We start from the raw sequence: 20,505 nt of genomic DNA on the forward strand, positions 1-20,505 counted from the left end.
AGACACCATTAATCAGCTAATGTAGCTTCAACAGAATATTAATACAGAGTTGATTTAAAAGTCACAACAATGGATGTGTTTCTACTGTCACTTTTTAAACACATGCAATTGCAGAGAAACTACGAGAACCTTTAAACCGAACTGTATTTGTTCTTTCTGATGTTTGAGGAGCTACCGTAGGGACATGGGTTTTATCTGCTTTTTTATATCTTTCACAAGTTGAGAACAAACTGTCACAAAGGTATATTACGTAACATGATTGTAATATATTTCCCTTGAAGCATGTGCACATAAAGATTGAAGCCCTGAATAATCATTCATATTCTTACCTCCATAAAGAGCTTTCCGTGACACTGCCCAGATTGAAGTCGTACAGTTTGGTCAGCATGAGGATCACCTGTACAAGAGAAAAAGAAGTTGTAAAATGTTAAATATCTAGTTCAGCGCAGACTGACAGGACTTTACATGCAATCTGCAAGCAATCACATCATTACCGCATAGCACAAGCTGAATGGCCTCTGCTAATGAGAGCCAATGAGATTGCTTGCTCAACATTTAAATAGTCTGGTTCAGTGTTCAGTGTAAGCAAACTGTAAAGTGCTATACTATAATCTAAAGGAACTATAATCAGAGTTAATCAGATAATCAGAGTTCCTTTGAACCCCTCCACCTCCCCAGCTCCACCTGATATGCTATGGGATTTATGTCTATTTATGCAGCAGCAACTCCTCCCATAAATTTTGTGTCCGAAAGGGAAACTCCTACAAATGCATATGCAATAAGGTCAGCCGCAAAAATAACTCTGTCCACGCCTTTTCAGCGTGAATTTATCACTGCGTGTCTTTAGTAAATCCTCACAGTAGTTTTTTAGCGCCAAAAGAGAGTTTTGCTCTGGCGCAAGCTGTTAGTAAATCTGGCCCTTAATCTATTTCATGAGTTGTCATGATTTAAATATTTATATACACTTAATTAATCAGAAATTATTCATATGATAAAAATAAAAAAACGGAGTGTCTATTTACACAATGTATAAATAGTCTTGTTGGCAAAGGATATTTACCCTAACTCCGCCCACCAATGTCTGGTTGGGCCACACAAGATTAAAAAAGTCGCTTACTATTGAAAGTCTGCAGTGGCATAGGCTGTAAGGAGTATACTTATACATGATCGACCCAAATTCTAATCCGCCTTTTGCCAAACTCACTCTTCTCCCTTTTCCCCATCACATATCAGATCGGAAAGGCATTTATTTTCAATAAAAATCAAGAAAATATTTGAAAAGTGAAAATAAAGTGCCTAACGAGTGGGTATAGGGTTAGGTGTGGAGAGGGCATTTTGTCCCAATAAGGTGTCATCCATTTAATAATTGTAATAAATATAACAATTTACACTCTGTTATTATTGCATCATGTTAATATACAACAATACGGAGGTGTGAATATAGTAAATAGTATCTGCCACTATTTATAAGTATAAATAGCATCTAACAAATATTAGCACTTATTACAAATACGTGTAAATAGAATTTATCACTATTTTCACATAGCATATTGGCTATGCCAATAAGTAAATGCTGCTATTGTCATGAAAATAGCATCTATAAAATGTCATGATGGCATCCTCATCTAGAGCAAATTGAAGTCTTTTTAGGCAGTTTATATTGTTTTGTTGTCGTGTATCAAATGCAAAGTTGGTATTCATAGAAATATCTGCATTCATTTATTTTTCTGAGATGCTGGACTTTTACAACATTAAGCATAAGGCTTGTTAAATTAAACTGCAAAACTGTAAACCCCTTTAGCCTTCTGAAAGCATGTTTACTGTATATCTTTTAAGATGGTGCAATGCAATTTAGTAACACTTTTAAATGCATTATTTTTTTAATAGAAGGTTTCAAAACTTATACTGCATAAATTTACTTAAAAAGCTCATTATCAAATTCGAAAATGTACCCAGAATGAGAATCCCCAACCTGAAAAGGCTGACAACACCTGCTAAAAATGAATACATGAGTAGCGGATTGATGCACACACACACACAAAAGAAGAAAGAAAACCTACTAACTACTTAGATCCTGTGACTGGTTAGCATTTCATAAAATGTTGTTTTACAAGTCCTACAGTGTGGCAAATTATTCAGTTAATATGACTGTAGATCATAAAATCTGCATGAAAAAATAGCACAAAAATAGCAAAGCGCTATTTAAAGTCGTTTTAGATGGATGTCACAAGTATGTCAAAAACATTTCAAACACCGGCATATACACATATCACACTCCCTATCACACTTGCCTTCTTCCCATAGTGCATCCTGGTAAGTGACGCACATGCACCCGGCCATCCACCTGATGTAAAAGAAAACGTGATTCATCAGACCAGGCCACCTTCTTCCATTGCTCCGTGGTCCAGTTCTGATGCTCACGTGCCACTGTTGGCACTTTCGGTGGTGGACAGGGGTCAGCATGGATGGGCAGCCTGACTGGTCTGCGGCTATGCAGCCCCATACGCAACAAACTGCGATGCACTATGTATTCTAACACATTTCTATCAGAACCAGCATTAACTTCTTGAGCAAATTGAACTACATTAGCTCGTTTGTTTGATCGGATCACACGGGCCAGCCTTCGCTCCCCACGTGCATCAATGAGCCTTGGCCGCCCATGACCCTGTCACCGGTTCACCACTGTTCCTTCCTTGGAAACTTTTGATAGATACTGACCACTGCAGACCGGGAACACCCCACAAGAACTGCAGTTTTGGAGATGCTAGCCATCACAATTTGGCCTTTGTCAAACTCGCTCAAATCCTTACGCTTGCCCATTTTTCCTGCTTCTAACACATCAACTTTGAGGACAAAATGTTCACTTGCTGCCTAATATATCCCACCCACTAACAGGCGCCGTGATGAAGAGACAATCAGTGTTATTCAGTATATATCAGTGTATCTGTGTTGGACTGATCACTTGCCAGTGAAAACAAATTAAAAAAATGGATTTTGGATTCTATTTTTCATGCATAGAAGAAACACCATCATTAAATCAACTCTTAGCAGAAAAGTCCACATCAAATCTGAATCAGAGTCATTATTGAATCACCCATTATATAAACTGCTCAATAAATCAACCTATAACAACCTCAAAATTCACAAATCCTCACATCTTGCTGCTCTTCATCTCAGCATAAACCACCATTAAATGATGCATCAGGCTTCCTCCTTGACACCCTAATAATTCATCTCCTCATTACTTAATCATATCATGCTGAATCTAAATACAGCGCTGTAAATATCCTTTATAAGATTCTTAAGGTGCACGAGACTGTGCTAACTAGGTCAGTCAAATTCCTCCAGGAAAATTAGAGACGGGAAGGAGAGAGAGGAAATTCATGCCTAGAGCAAAAAAAGTAGACTCATAAACTTACAATCTATTTATGTTCCAAGAGAGAATTCATACCTATATAAACCTCAAAGCCTTTTGAAGGAGCGCTGATCATTATTGGGGAAGAGTTCATCGATTCTCTCAGAACTTGGTTACAATAACAAGCGTGGGAAAAAAATACATATTAACCTTTTGAAAAGCCCTTCAATGATATGGTAGAGTACATTCTGAATCAAGATATCTTATCTTAAAATAAAAAATGTCATTAGTTTATAAGGACAGTCACCCAAATCATTTCAGGAAGAAAACAACGAAATCAGCCATAACAGCCTTCTACATGTGACAAATAGAGGAAAGGATAAAACTGTGAAGAGCTATTCAAACAAAAGGGTACTCTAGGAATAATGATATTCTTCTTTAGCTCAAAGAATACTTCAGGTCTCCATGTAAAACAGGCTTTAGTCAACCAGACAGCACCTTTAATGCTATAGTCAATTCGTTCAGCAATATGGGGAGCAGCCTGAACTGCTGAAATCTCTTGTAGTATTTGAAAAGCTGCCCTGACATTTACATACATTTCAGGAACTGAGAGCAAAGCACCAGTGCACTGCTCAACCACGAGAACAGATCTGTATAATATGAAGACGGACAGAAAAAAATACTATGAAAGTCAATGGCTACCGTCAACCAACATAGTTCAACAGAAGAAAGAAACTCATACAGATTTGGAACAACATGAGTGGTGATAAATGGTGACAAAATTGTCATTTTTGGGTGAACTATCCCACATATATTTTGCATTACATAAAACCTTATTGTAAAGTGATATGCTTAGTATCTAACAAAAACATTTATTCTGCATAAAATGTGAAAGACGAGCGATTACGTTTACATCTATAAGCTCTTTTTCATACGTAGCACCTTTAAATGATTGAAATACAGCATAGAAAATTAAAATAATAATCATTTATTACCATTCACGGCAGATTTGTTAGCCATCATGTTCCAAAACGACATTCCAACTTGGACATTATCTGAAATTCTGCATTTCCCGCTTGTAAAATGACTTCTCTTGGTCATTTGTGTGCTTGAAACTCGTATACGTTTCCAACTCCACTTGAAGGCCAAATGACTTCATATAGCCACTAAAATTTTATTTGGATCCAGTTGGTTAAAATCCTTTTCAAAAACAATTAGGAAAACGATAGAAAAACTTCCATAATTTTGAATTGTGACTTAGGTATCCAAAAGGTCCAAATACTCTTTTTAATAGTTTTAATAGTGACCCAGTTTCAATGTATAAAAAGGTTTTGTGATTAGATGGAAACGAGACATTTCATACTGTATGAATGGTGCAAAAGAACCCTATTCTTTCAGTGAATTATGCTGGCGATAGCATCATGCTGTGTGCTTTTCTCATCAACAGAGTGCGCATGTTGTTGAAAGGGGGAAAAAAAGGAACAATGGATAGTGCAATATACAGGAAAACACTGCAAGGGAACCTGCTTCAGTCTGCTGGATCATCTTACTTGGACAATGATCTCAAACTCCAGGGCAATTTAAAATGGAGAGTTCAAAAAGAAAAAAAGATGCATATCCAGTGACTCTGAAATTCAGTGGCACTGTTTAAAAAAAAAGTGCTGTAAAATGCACTTATTCTTTATCTTCTTCTTCTCATTGATGGCCATTCATTCTTTGGATCATTACCGTCACCTACAGTACTTTCACAGATACTGTATAGCCGGACTATATTGGTGTTTGCTTTGGTCCTAAAATTAAAATCACACACAGGATTGCCAGGTCTGCATAACAAAAGCCTATAGGCCAAACAAAAGTAGCCCAATGTTCCTATCCCAAATATCAAAACGATATGCCAGTCTATATTTTGCAGTCACTGTATGCAATTCAACTTAAAAATCACTAGCCTAGTCATAAAGACATGTTTTCAGCTCCCTACCAATACCCTTCCTCACAAAACTCATCATCTGGCAAAGTTGTACCATTGTTAGAATGTAAAATGGGTAAAATATCTCAAATAAACCTTTAAAGGTACAGTGTGTAGTATTTATGATGATCTATTGACAGAAATGCAATATAATATGCATAACTATGTTTTCAGTGGTGTATAAAGACCTTACATAATGTACCGTTATGTTTTTATTACCTTAGAATGAGCCATTTCTATCTACATACACCGGTCTTCTTACAGTGAATTCGGCATTTTGCGCCATCATGTTACTACAGTAGCCCTAAATGGACAAACTTCTCTACAGAGAGCGCTAGTCACTCTCTGCTCTCTCCGACGACTACATTTTTGTCCTGTGTCGGCCCCCATAGCTTCTCTGCGTGCTTCGAAAGGGAGGGGTAAGCGATGGGCAATTGCAATTCACAACCTCACCACTAGATGCCGCTAAAATTCACACACTGCACATGTAACCTGGCCTCGAAATCTAGACGCACCCTAGCGGTAGCAAATATAACTTGCAGCCAGGGCGTCTAGCAACTCTCCGTTGGCTTGCGCACTGGAAAAACCAAACTCTGGTCAGGCCAATCACATCTTAACATAATGACGGCAGAGTTGCGGCGGTTCCGCGTGCTACTTGTAAACAAAGAAGCTGGCGAACAGCGGTCTTTCGAAACGGCATTAGCCGCGACTCTGGAAAACGAAGCTTTTCTTTGAGAAAAGAACAAAGAACGGCACTGAAATTCTTAAAAAAGGAAGATGTGTTCTGAGTTTTGCAGACCGGAAACGGCAAAAGTTTAATCTATCAACTAGCTCCGCTTCACCTTCTTCGTTGCTCTGGTTGGTTGTAGCGCTATCCTATTGCGTGCAGAGGGAATTTGAAAGAATTTTTAAAAATTTTATCCCGCCCCTCGGATTGAGCCCTGCCAATGGTGAGTTCCCAGACCCAACATCTTGATGTGGGTCTGGCTTGTCAGGCTACCCTAAAGGCCAATTTATACTTCTGCGTCGAGTGTACGCCGTAGGCTACGCGCGTAGCCGACGGCGTTGTGAGCATTTATACTTCTGCGCTGTTGTCCGCGTCAATGTGCAATTACACATGCAGACGCTAATAGGCAGTGTCCTCTGGCATGTTGGTGTAATCAAGACAACAGCCGAAGAAGAAGCAGCTTGTTGTGTTGAATGTGTACATTCATGTCGGAATATCAGCAGCAGTGAGAGAGCGGATTTTCTTGCAGCTTGAGTTGTTGTATCTAATACAAATTAAGCATCTCTAGTTGATTAGTAAAGTTAAATAAGGCGATCTGGCGCTGGAATGTGTTTGTGAAATCATGCAGAGTGCTCGTGGCCGCTGTTTTCAGTAGCGGTGGCTCGAGCAATCGATTGCTGTTGCGGAGACTTCATTCACGAAATGTACCCTAATGTGTCCCTGTTCTTGATATACAATTACTGATTAACATCTTTGGTTTTAATGAGAAAATAAATAAATTATACTCAGCGGATCTATGTATTTATTTACTAGCATAAAGAATCGCTGGACTACAAAATATTGTGTTATAGCAGACGTAAGGAACTATCATCCCATTTCTGGACATACACACACTCCTATCGCAGATTTTTTATTTATTTATTGACCTGAGGGAGGGGTTCTGGCAGACCAATCACAGCGCTTGCGGTCCGCGTAGAATTGACGCGTTGTTACATTTTTGGAGAGGTGCGCGTCAGGGTACGGCGTCAGGGTACGGCGTATCCAACGCGTCTATGCGCATGGTACGCCGTACCTTCTGCGTGCCCTCGACGCAGAAGTATAAATTGGCCTTTAACCCACATAGGGGAATGACTGACAGATAAAGAGCCTTTCTGATTTGCTAAAAAGTGTGGGCCACTCCCCCGGCACTTATTAGTGTCCGTCACAGAAACAGGTGTGATTTTGTAAGTGATCTGTAATTTAGTAGTGACAAAAAAAAATATATATATATATGCAATTACATTAAATTAAGCTTTAACCTCACAAACATTGTAGGATAAAGTATGTATGTCATTAGAATAGAATCATACATTTCCTTTCAGAATATCAGAATATTTTCTGATATTAAACAATATATATATTTTTTAACAAACGTAAGACTTGTAATTCAGTAAAATAAGCAAGGAAATGAATACATTAGATAAGATGGTTCCGCTTGTTAATTCTGCACCCCTAATATAATACAACACAGCCATTAAAGCTGAAAAAATGACTTTAATACTGCTGAAGCATGTTTCTGTGCGTAATGAATATAAGCTGTTTACATGTTAAGCTTATTCTGATTAAACTTTCCTCATTTACAAAGGCTCTGGTTTGATTCTCTGTGCATTCTGATTAGGCTTATTAGACACTTCACTACAGTGCTGTTCTGAGCACCTTATTAGATCAAGTATTTTCTTCAATTTTAGTTATGTACGCTGAATTATAAATTGTTTTACAGATGAAACAAAGCTTTTTTTTTTTTATATATTGATTTAACAAAAAATAAATCAATATATAAATATACATTGAACCCTATTGCATTCATGTTAGAGAAGTCATGTTGAACTTTTCAAAGGATAGCTCATACAAAAATGCTTTGTATAATGGTCAAATAAATCCACTGCATTCAGTATCAAGCATGTTTGCTTTGTACAGCAGTGAAGCAAAAACCAGTTATACATATCTCACAGGCTGAACTCTCCAAATGGCTTGTGGGTAGTGTTTTTGATTGGATGGTATTGGGACATTCTCTTGTATTAGAGAGGAGAAGATCATTCCCACTGAAAAAATAATATGGTGCACTCACACAGGTGTTGTCAAACCAAATAATCCCAGTCTCGGACAGCGAAAGCAATTCGGCAACAATTTCACGTGTGGGAGAGGGGCGTAAAACCTATAAGGCCATCCACATAAAATTCACTATCTTAACAAATAGTGACATGCGGCCATAGCTTAGCATTGCCAGGACTAAATTGTCCAAGTCGAATTTGTTCTAGTTTATTTTCCTCCACAAAACTCGAAGTACTGTCTCTATACACCCAATTTATAACAGTCACAGCCCGTGGCTACAACTGAGGAATGTTTGGAGGGAAGAAAGGCTATTAACTATACTGTAAAAACAATCTACAGCCCTATTCAGACGGGATCAGTTTTACATCTGTGATTTTAATCCTGTCCGAATTGGCCATGTCAGTGATTTTTTTCCCCCCAAGACTTTTTACAGAGAAGAATTACACTGTCTTTTAACTACTATAAAATGCCCTGGAAAAATACCCACAGGTGAAAGTAGTCCTGTGTGAATTGGCTTGCTGTAAAAATCCTTTGAATTGACTCTCAGCAGTCCATGTCTCCAGTCCGCAGGCTGCGCACTGTAGATCAAGCACTCCAAGTGTCTTGGTAGACTTGACCAATAAAAGCACACACAACATTAAAAGGCGTAGTTTACAACGTGTTGGTCTTTGGGCGACCCGAGTTCGAGTCTCTGCTTAGGGACCTTTGATCCCGATCCTGTTCCCCTCTCTCTCCCACTTCGCCTCCTATCAGTTCCCTACCATCAGTTCTATATCCATCTGTCATGATCTCTGTGTTTGTCTTTGGACATTTGTTTACTCCACTAATATAGTCCACTTAAAGGAGTGAATGAAAGCGAGTGAGTAAATTCAGACACTGAGGGCAGAGTTGCTTCTTTTGCATAGTCTGTGCTTGATGTGTAATAATTGGCAAAATAAATTGGCATACTGCCATCTCCAGCAGTAATGAAAAGATTTATCTTGAACTCTGTGATGGAAACTAGCCTTGATTAAACTATTTAATAATTATTCAAAAAGGAATTTATACCCGAATGATATTACGCTGTAGCCACATTGGACCAGCGGTTTAGAAAATGGATGGATGAATGGATGGCTGATTCAGACGCGCAAGTTCATTCAGTGCGACCGTCATAGTGCATTATGGGTATTCTCTAGCCATTGAGCATACATCGGTTGTACACACGTTATCATGGGAATGGATGAGAGAATGGATCACTTTTTAACGCACAGGGTACACCTTTAGTGTCATTTTCTGATGCGAAGGGTACTCCATTTGATTTCAATGAGAAACCTTTGGCATCATACACAGACGGGTTGGGCATGGGAATGTTACCGTCATGAAGAAATTATATATTGGGATATGATTTTGCCATTATGACATTTTGGAGTGTGATTCTCAATTTAATCAGCCAGCATAATTTTATTTACAATAATTTTATTTTTTATTTACACTATTTAGACACATTTGAACACGTAACCCAAACCCTTGATTAAACTATTTAATAATTATTCAAAAAGGAATTTATACCCGAATGATATTACGCTGTAGCCACATTGGACCAGCGGTTTAGAAAATGGATGGATGAATGGATGGCTGATTCAGACGCGCAAATTCATTCAGCGCAACCGTCATAGTGCATTATGGGTATTCTCTAGCCATTGAGCATACATCGGTTGTACACACGTTATCATGGGAATGAATGAGAGCAATCAATAATGCCACTATGGTTTCAGACACCACTACAAATGGCTGTCCCCTCAAAAAATATGGACGTAGTGTCCGTGACGTCACCCATATGATTCTGAAGAGCAGTTTTGAAGCGCAAAGTAGGGTCGATTTGGCCGTTGCCATCTTGGCAGCGCGTCACTCCCGGATGACAGAAAATGGGCAAAAAGGTGGGACGTGGGCGGAGCTGAAGTGACGCGATGACTAACAGACAGCAGATAAATGGCAATCCACCTGTCACTCAAAGTGGCCACGCCCTTAATTATGCAGAATTTTAAGGCTTTATATAATGTAAACAAATGAGTTATAAAAAAATTCACCCCCCTCATGACAAGGCAAATGAGGCATGAGGGGCAAAATTAGCCATATAGACCAAAACCACAATTTGTACCAGACTGTAAACATGTTTTTTTTCTGCTGTAAAGTTGGGCATTTTAACATGGGGCTCAATGAGATTCTGCTCCCTTCTGGAGCATGTCCCTAGTGGCCAGTCAATGAATTGCAGTTTAAGTCACTTTACTGGCTTCAAGATAAACTGCGGGAGGTTGCCGCTTGTTTTCACCTTGATTTGTTCCTTGATTGTTTCCACAGGTGTTTTGTGATGTGGTCGGTCATTGTTTTGGGCTCTTTCTGTATCTTTTGGATTTCCCTCGAGGTTCTCAGTTCTGTTTTTTTCTGTTTTTGTTGTTTGGTCATTAAACGGATTCGCATTTGGATCCTCGCCTCTCCTATCATCTTTATCGTCTATCTCATTAAAGGCAAAAAATAAATCTCTTTTAAAAAATATATATATTTTAATCAAGCATTTTGTGAGGTAAAAAACAACATTTTCTCACACCTAACTCATCACATATTGACGCTTGGTCAGGACCCTTTGGTGTCACTTTTTAACGCACAGGGTACATCTTTAGTGTCATTTTCTGATGCGAAGGGTACTCCATTTGATTTCAATGAGAAACCTTTGGCGTCATACACAGACGCGTTGGGCATGGGAATGTTACCGTCATGAAGAAATTATATATTGGGATATGATTTTGCCATTATGACATTTTGGAGTGTGATTCTCAATTTAATCAGCCAGCATAATTTTATTTACAATAATTAAATTTTTTATTTACACTATTTAGACACATTTGAACACGTAACCCAAACCCACCCCTAAACCTACCCATTTGTGTGTTATATGATATAAAACACAGGATATAACAGGCAGATACGACTGCATGCACAATTTATTCAAAAAGTACAAATATTCCAAGTGTTCCGAGGCCAAACGATTGATTTGTGTGAAGAAAATCCCCAAAAGCGGTCAGCGTCTCCATCCGCCGAAGATCATGCACACATTCAAAAATTACCGCCTGAGGGAAAATTACATCAGCTTCGATTGTGAAATTGCATTGGTTCTCGTATGTTTGCATCATTACGTCAGCTGTGATTTTAAAATGTCATTGGCTCTCGTGTGTCTCGTGACCGATCGCGTCATGCTAAAGAGTCGTGTGTATCATTGAATGAGATATGACTGACTGAGTGTGTGCATTCACGGAGCGGCGGGATCATCGAGTGATTAAAACATTAATATCAACTCTGTTCTTTACATGAAGATAATCTATGACTTCAGAAGACTTGGAATGCAACATGAGTTAATACTTTTATACTGTTTTGGTCAGTTTTTGCAATAAATACAAAAGCAAGTTTTTTCAATGAATTCCTATGGAAGTTAAGCTTCCATAGGCATGCACTGAAAATTGGGCCAGTGGACACGCACCGTGAATGACGGTGCGGCCGTGAATGAATGACAGTGAGGCCGTGCTCCATTTTACTTTCGGTTTAGAATTAAAATTGCTTGAATGGTGGGTTCATTAGCCCATTATTCTTGATGAAAAACACAACAACAAAACAGTACAATGACAAACTCACTTAAATAGACGCTTTAACATTTCCTTTGAAACCAAATGTTCCGCGATCATCTTGTCAATCAGGTCCTTGCTCCCGTGATAAATGTAATCTGACTCCTGCCGCTAGTTTGTGCTGTGATTCTCGTTCGGCTCACAAGGCTTTATGAAGCAGACACTTCAGTTTTGAATTGTAGTGTCTGTTCTCTAACTGAACTTGATTATTTTATTACTATAAAAATCAAAACGACGGTGGAGGCGGTGCCATATGGTTTGCTATTGGTCAATTTCATCCCAGTAAACACGTCACAAAGAAAAGAGATGAGCTGCAAGAGGGAGGGGAAGTTATTTTGATTAAAGATTACGAGGACACAAAAATGATGTGCACAGATACATTATAATAAATACTGCAATATTGCATAAAAAAACAAGAATTTACACTTTTCATTGCATGATGACTTTAAGTAGAGATGTTCTGAAAATATCTAACTAGGTGAATTTTTTTTTTAATGTGATCTGTGTAATATTTCATCTGCAACAACATTGCGAATTTTAATAAAGATACCAATAGTACAATAGAAAAATATAAGTTAATACAATTAACTAATAAACACATCAATATGCAAAAAAACAACAACAAAAAATGCCAGTTCTGTGGCTGACTAAATCTAGTTCCCTTCCAATATTATTGCACTTACATTTCATTATGATGAGCGATTCATGAGATAAATAATCGGTTACATTTTTTTGGCCATCGGAAACCATATTTGTTGACACTTATCAAATAAAAAGCTTTTTGGCTTATATTTGCAAAACAATTTGACAAAATCACAATTATTTTGGTAAGTTTTTATCCGACGGGCTAGGATGAGTTTGAAAAAGTGTGTTTTTTACAGAAACTTCAAAATAGCAGACAAAACATCGCCATTGTTTCGCAGATTTCAAATGCACAACGCATCATTTTCAGCAGTGTATTGACTGCCTTTATGTTTTTGTCGGTGTGTGAGGTCAATTACTCATCTCTGGACAGCGTCTTTTACTGCAGCGCGGTAAACATTAGCTGAAGGACGGCGAGCCCTTCTGTCTCTTACATATGGGGAGTGTTGTAGGTGGCCTTGCTACTGCCAGCTACTGTCAGAAGAACTCCTACCGCAGTGTGCATATGTCGTATTACCCAGCTTGCCAATTAATCCTAGCAATGCCATTCAGTGCCAGTCAATTAGATTCACACTTTATATACTTATGGATTTCTGGGTGAGTATATGTTATTTTGTGAAAGTCATGTTGATGTGATGCCACGCATATGTTGCCAATCAGTCTGTAAAGAAGTGCACTGTATCATCTGAAAAGCAATGCTGTTTATATTAAGTATTTTAACTTTATGGGTGCCAAGTTAATTAATGTGGTATAATTAGTTCAGATACACAAGTCTGTAAATAAATAGATGAATCTCTATCTCTCAGTGTGTGACTGTTATTTTAGTATTATTTCTGTACTATTGGAGTATTTATTATTTATTTAACCCATTTGAGCACAATTTTTTCTGAATGTTTCCATGCATATAGTCATGTTAATAGTGTCCTATGTGAACATGTTCTGCATTTATTTTTCCCAGGTTTTTTTGTTCTTTTCTTGAAAATCGTATTTGAATGTGCGATGGGCAAATATGCTGTTTGCACCCCTTCAATGTCAAATTTGAACAGGAGGAGAACATTTGGCATCTAACTCAAAATAAACAGATCAATCTTTATTCATAAACAAATTTATTATGTATAAAAGTCGAAGAACATTCGATGTAAACTCCAAAAAGCTGCATCTATCTTATAATCTTTTGAATATGACAAACAACAAATACATTTGTCTTAAAGTGGTGGAACGTAGTGCAGAACAAAGTGCAGCCATTAAGTTGCCCAACAGGGCATTGTGAATCAAAAAATTAAATGAAAATAAATAAACAGAATAACGAAAAAATTACATCTTTATAACAAAAAAAACAAATAACAATATAGTCCCATAGTATTAAATGGCTCACTGTAGTAGATGATTTCACATAATAATGTAAATGTAAACTCATTACTTGTCTGAATTTCCACATTATAATAGAATCATAAGCTACTAGTCATAAAAATAATTGGGGTCCTTGACCAATTAGAATGAAACTCACCCAATCTGGATGAAGGGTCCTCAATATTCTGGCCCTTACAAGACATAATATCATAAAATATGATATGATCGAATTAAGGTCTACTGTACAGTACAGATGTCAGATAAAGGGTTAAGTTATGTTTTAGGTGGGATATTATTAAAGCAAAAAGCGCTAAAAAAAACCAAAAATCTTGATTTATTAACCTATTAACACAGTATACCCCATTTCCCCGTGATATATCTACTTACAAATCATTTGCCCACCAGCAACTACAGTTGTCGCTTGGACTTTTGACTAAGTATACAAAAAAACTATAGATCTGTTATAAGATTTGTTTTGTTTGGATGATTCTAGAGACCTTCATGATTATGTAGGGGAAGGAAGTTCTCTTGAGATCCTTTATTTGGTTGTTTGCTTGCATGTCATTGAGACATAAAACATGGATAACATCTAGAAAAATACTTGCAAAAGGAAAATGACAGCTATACACTGCGGCAAAAATAGTTGCCGGTGGGCTTTTAGCACATTTTCAGTTTTCTTTTAATTACGTTTTATAAAGTTGGGTGTAATGCATTAATAAGTAATTAATTACTGTAATTTAATTACTTTTCCTTGAAAAAGTATGAAGTACAGGATTACTCTTATTTTTTTCTATCCTTGTGTTCATCAATTGGTTGAGGTTGATATGGGATTTAGAAAGTAATTAGTAATGAGTAATAAGTAATGCAATACTTTTTAGAGAGAGTAATTGCTACAGTAATCTTTACACTGATGAAGATGTAATTAGCAAGTAATTAATCAATTATTAGAGTAACTTTAAAACTTTTAATATGTTTAGCATTTTTCAGTTTTATTTGGATTAATTTCAGACTTATTTATTTTAGCTAGCAGCAAAAGCAACATTTATAATTTATGATTAAGCTTTTTTTCATCAAATATTTAGATTTTATTGCAGCTTTATTTCAATTACGAAAACCATTTTAAAAGTTCTAGTTTTAGTTTACAATATTAAACCACTGGGATGTGAGACTGGTCATCTTATAGTAGGAAAAAGGCATCAAAGTTTGATTTGTGGTGACGTCTCATATTAAAAAATCCGGTCTGGTAATTCCTCAAATGGAACAGCAGCGTTCATGATAGCGTCACTTAGCTCGCTCTGGCTACTCCGGTTATCTCTGTATGCATATTTTAGGCAATAATAAAAGGAAATATGTTATAAAACACCACCCTCTTTTCGTTTAAATTTTTTTGAAAAATCTTAAACATATCAATAGCCACACAAATGTGGTCCAGGCAATGTGTGATTGGTTATCTTCACTGCATGTATATTTATAACAAAAAATATAAACTATTTTTGTTTACAATTTAAAAATATTAAACATATACTATGTGGTTCAGGCAATATGTGTGCAGATTATCTTAACTGTAATAAAATGAAATGACATAAAACACAACCCTGTCTCTTGATCAATAACAGCCATTACAGAAATCAAAGTAAAAGGTATAAGAAGCTATACAAGAAATAAAGCAAACAATTCTGTCTAACATACAAAGTCAGCGCTCTAATAGGCTACAACGGTAAAGTTAAATAGCCTAAATATATAAAGTTATGAAACTTCACTTTGCCTTCAGCCAAAACGATTTGCCAGGGAAAAAATTATAGATTCATGAGACCAAAGATCACCCATTAGATCAAAAGCCAGAAGGACTCGGCTGGGTTAGTGAGTGCTTGGTGAAAGATGCATTCTGGGATACCTGGCTGTGTCAAGTCCGCAAAAGTCACCTCTCGATGCATCCTCGATAAATGGGGCGGATCAAGGACACAGCCGGGGATTTGAACTGTACTAGATGTGAACTTTGAATTGGAACAGTACTTGGGCAGCAACTGATGAAGTTTTACAAGTCCACAAAAGCACAAGTAGACAAGAACACACTTTGAGAAATTGCCCCTGAGAAAGAGCAGCTGTGGGTCCAGAGGTCTGAGGCCAGATGCTCACAGATTATGTGTCAATACAACTGCATTACACTGATCCAGGACCTTGAGGATACTCTGGGATTGCGTTTGAGAAAACAGTCACGTCTGGTTCAGTTAGTTCGGTTATAAGACTCTTATTATGAATGTTCTGTTAGTTCCATTGTTCCTAGTTGTGTCTTAAAGGAACACGCCGACTTTTTGGGACTTTATCTTATGCACCGTATCCCCCAGAGTTAGATAAGTCCATACATACCATTATCATCTCTGTGCATGCCATAACTCTGTGTGACGCACCCACCACTAGCCTAAATCAACTGCTGCGAGCAAATCACTCCGCAGAAGTAGAGCAGTGCTTCGCCTTCTGAGAATATAGTTCCCAGTATGTATACGGTTAGAAGATGGCTGTGTCTCATGTGACCTTGTTATTTGTACACGTTGTGAATATACACATCACAACATGTAAATAGGAAAATGTTGGCGTTATTTTGTCACTTATTGAGCAGTAGGCTAGCTGGAGCCTTTTACCTTCAGTCTTTGTGCTAAGCTAGGCTATAGCGGTGTGTGCGTCAGGCAGAGTTATGGCACGCACGGAGATGAGAATGGTATGTATGGACTTATAACTCTGGGGGATTAAGTGAATAAGCTAAAGTCCCAAAAAGTCAGCGTGCTCCTAAATGACATACTTTATGCACTTATACTACGCACCATGTACTGAACCATCTAGTTTAAAGGAACACGCCAACTTTTTGGGACTTTATCTTATTCCCTGTATCCCCCAGAGTTAGATAAGTCCATACATACTATTCTCATCTCCGTGCATGCCATAACTCTGTCTGACACACCCACTGCTAGCCTAGCTTAGCACAAAGACTGGAGGTAAATGGCTCCAGCTAGCCTACTGCTCAATAAGTGACAAAATAACGCCGACATTTTCCTATTTACATGTTGTGATGTGTATAGTTACATTGTGTATTAAGACCGACGGAAAATTAAAAGTTGTGATTTTCTAGACCGATATGACTAGGAACTATTCTCTCATTCCTGTGTAATGATCAAGGAATTTTACTGCCGTACCATGAGTGCAGCGGCACAATGATATTACACAGTGCCGAGAATAGGCTAACTTCGGTCAACATAACCAACATGTAACAGACTTCATTGTGATTTATCTTATAATTCGTTTTTTGTGTACATTTTTGACATTTCTGTGGGGTTAAATAGGTTTAAGGTCTGCATTATCTGTCTTAATAAGTAGGGACTTTTATTTTGACGGATGTTGTAGTCTACGGAAAGATAGTGAGAGTGGTTCAACGGAGTGGTTAGGCAGATTTAAAGTTTGCAGTTTGTTAAGCACCCCCCAAAAAGGCATAAGGTGTGTATGTGCTTGTTTACTGTCATCTGTAATGAGTATTTTTGTGTATTTCGCTGTATGTTAATGATAATGCTATGAAGAGAGAGAGTTTGTGTACGAGGTGTTAATGCGCACTTCTTTGCTTTATTTGTTCAGCTCTTACAGTGATATTTTGGAGATCAAACGGTTTCAATAAACTCCATGAAACATCAGTAAAGTCTGGCCATCATTCGGACAGGGTCCGCTACACAACGTGACAATCTGCTTGCACAGAGAGCGCTGGGGACTATTATCAGGCACTGCATAATATCATTGCGCCGCTGCACTCATGGTACGGCTCAAAGTTCCTTGATCATTACACAGAAATGAGAGTATAGTTCCTAGCCATATCAGTCTAGAAAATCGCAACTTTTCATTTTCCGTCGGTCTTAGTACACTATGTAACTATACACATCACAACATGAAAATAGGAAAATGTTGGTGTTATTTTGTCACTTATTGAGCAGTAGGCTAGCTGGAGCCATTTACCTCCAGTCTTTGTGCTAAGCTAGGCAAGCAGTGGGTGCGTCAGAAAGAGTTATGGCACGCACGGAGATGAGAATGGTATGGAATTATCTAACTCTGGGGGATACGATGAATAAGCTAAAGTCCCAAAAAGTCAGCGTGTTCCTTTAAAATGTTATTTTGTCATCCAGCTGCAGATTCTGCTAGCCATTCCCTTTTGGCTATAAGTGTAACGGGATTGTTCTAACTGGGGATCAAACTCAGGACTCTAGTGTTCAAAGTCACTGAGTTTACTGATTGAGCTAACTCCCCAAATAATGAATCAAAGAGCAGAGGTGGCAAAACGCAAGGAGTCATACATCTTCAACAAAAGACAATCTTTACTGAAGAAAAGAACAACAAAACAAAGAAACATAGAAAAGCAAAACAGACACAAGGGTCCAAAAACATGAACCAATACACACTTAGCTTGCAGCAGGCAAAAGGTAACATAGGCTCAAAACTGAACAACAACGTATGGCACAAACCCACTTAAATAGAGCAAAACACAGGTGTCACACATCAGGGATAATAGTGGTAGTGTTCAGCAGGAGCCTGGTGAGAGGCACCACCTGCTGACCAGGAGGAAAATAGCAGTCCAGTGATGAGCTCTTACAATAAGTAAAGCTGCGACAGTTGAGTGCATGAAGTATCCAACATTACCTTATGGAGATGACGTGATTACGCTGTTTACAGTAAGCTTCTCTGCTTTTTAATAGCTTTTCTATGAAAATGTGCACTAGATAGACATCTTTGACAGTCGCAGTTTTCAACAACCCTGCCTTCTTTTCCATTCAACAGCGCTGCGGCTCTGCAGTTGGATACTATTATGCGCATCTCATGTTTTTAAGAGCAAAAGCGCATTCTGTTTGATCATCCCCTCATGCCTGTCACTCAGACGTCAAAAAGTGTGCTGTCAAATTGAACAGAGAGTGACACTAAAGCACTTCTTCTCATGCGGGCGAATGAAGACAACGGCGTGGCGTTTAAAGATCCTTTCCGATGACTGACATCATAGAAATTACCAGTATTTTGGTGCTGACGTGTGAATTGTCTGTTAACGGTAAAAATCCTGAACGCCGTTGCTTGGGTGAACGGCATATTCGTTTATTTACCGGTAAATTCATTCTGGTAATTTGACGGTAATTTACTGGGATTGCTGTGTGAAAGCGGCAATTGGCGTTTTTTGCCTTAAATGGATAGTTCACCTAAAAATTATAAAATCTGTCATCATTTACTCATCATCACATCATTCCAAATCTGTATGATTTGATTTCTCTGTGAAACACAAATGAAAATATTCTCAGTTTTTCTTTTGTTGTCCATACAATGCAAGTCAACGGGGTCCAATGTCGTCTTTTGTGACCTGCAGAAGAAAGTAAGTTATACAGCTTTGGAATGACACAAGGGAAAAGTAACACTGATGCTATATCAGTCATCTGAGTTTATTATCTGCACTACTCATAGCTGCCAGCTCGCACCTCTTGCTTTCACTTTCTTGCGCTTGTCCTTGGCTTAGAAAACCAAGGACTGAAGTTTCACAACAATCCTCACACACACAGAGGCACAAATAAACAGCACTCACAATCTCCTGTGGCTCTGGAGGCCACTAAGTGAACACACAGAGAATACTGAACTCAACAACCAACAGACTGCAAGACAAGCTGACTACATTGAGACCGATTGAGGTATTTTACTAATGCAAAGGTACCGTTGCTGGCCGTATTGGTGCCCGCGATAGCAGCTTTTTGCACTAGGTGCCCTACGCACAGTGTGTGGTGGGAGCCGCGGCGCTGGGTACAACACACACATATAGTGTAGACCAGGCCTGGGCATTGTACGGCCCGCGGGCCACATCCGGCCCTCTGGCTATCCTTGACCGGCCCGCGTGAGGTAATTCAGGGTTCGACAATAAGGACAGTATGGCCCCTGGCCAGCGTGAACGACGCTCGGGACGAAACTGCCCGATTGGACCAGTGCTGCATTGTAGGTGTGTGATATACTGGGCTACTGTCTGACATTATCGAGTATGTCCCTCACTTTACAAAAGCCAAACAGAAACACACCTATAGAGCACGCACACGCTCTGCCATGTATTCTAGCATGTTAGACTAATGCCCATGCATATTTATTTGAGTGCATGCTTTCACTGCATGATTTAGTCTATTAAAATGCATTTAGAATACCCCAAAATTCAAGATAAGGGGCAAAAATGCCAATATGCTTTTTTATATTTGTATAATTTAATATAGTTAGCCAATATCACACGAATAGTGCCGTTTTTATCCAAATATCAGTATAATTACAAATGATATACATTTTATACAACAGTTCAATAAACAAGAAGATAATATTAAGATACTTACTTTATAGACACCATATTGCCCGTTTTTGCTCTATTTCGCCAACGAAAGTAGTTCCAAACAAAGATCACAGCACTGTTTTGCTTCTTTGAGCAACCCGCGACAGTGACGGCAATCTCAATGACCCACATATTAACGCAGTCAAATGCTTCGTTCTTGAATGAATCAGCCGTTTGAATGAATCGGTTGAATCTCAATCATTAACAGTGACATGCTGCCACCTACTGCCGGTTTTAATTTCACATTTAAAGTATCTTTTCATTTGAAATAACTTCAAATATCAATACTCAACATTTTATGTTTAAAACATCAAAACCTGAGCCAATAGAAAAAATCCTCAGTGTTGAGCC

At 38.2% G+C, this 20,505-nt stretch overlaps 1 protein-coding gene across 1 annotated transcript in view; it reads right to left on the reverse strand.

Moving 5' to 3' along the window:
* The window catches only part of sorcs1 (sortilin-related VPS10 domain containing receptor 1), a gene marked incomplete at its 3' end in the record, with an annotated part of 390,020 nt that overhangs the window by 212,860 nt on the left and 156,655 nt on the right, over positions 1-20,505 (reverse strand). The window contains exon 2 of the mRNA XM_079813234.1: positions 330-397. Within this exon, the coding sequence (XP_079669360.1) occupies positions 330-397 (68 nt within the window). The remainder of the gene's footprint in view (positions 1-329; positions 398-20,505) is intronic.

Source organism: Gobio gobio (genome assembly GCF_949357685.1).
Source record: "Gobio gobio genome assembly, chromosome: 3".
Lineage (NCBI taxonomy): Eukaryota > Metazoa > Chordata > Actinopteri > Cypriniformes > Gobionidae > Gobio > Gobio gobio.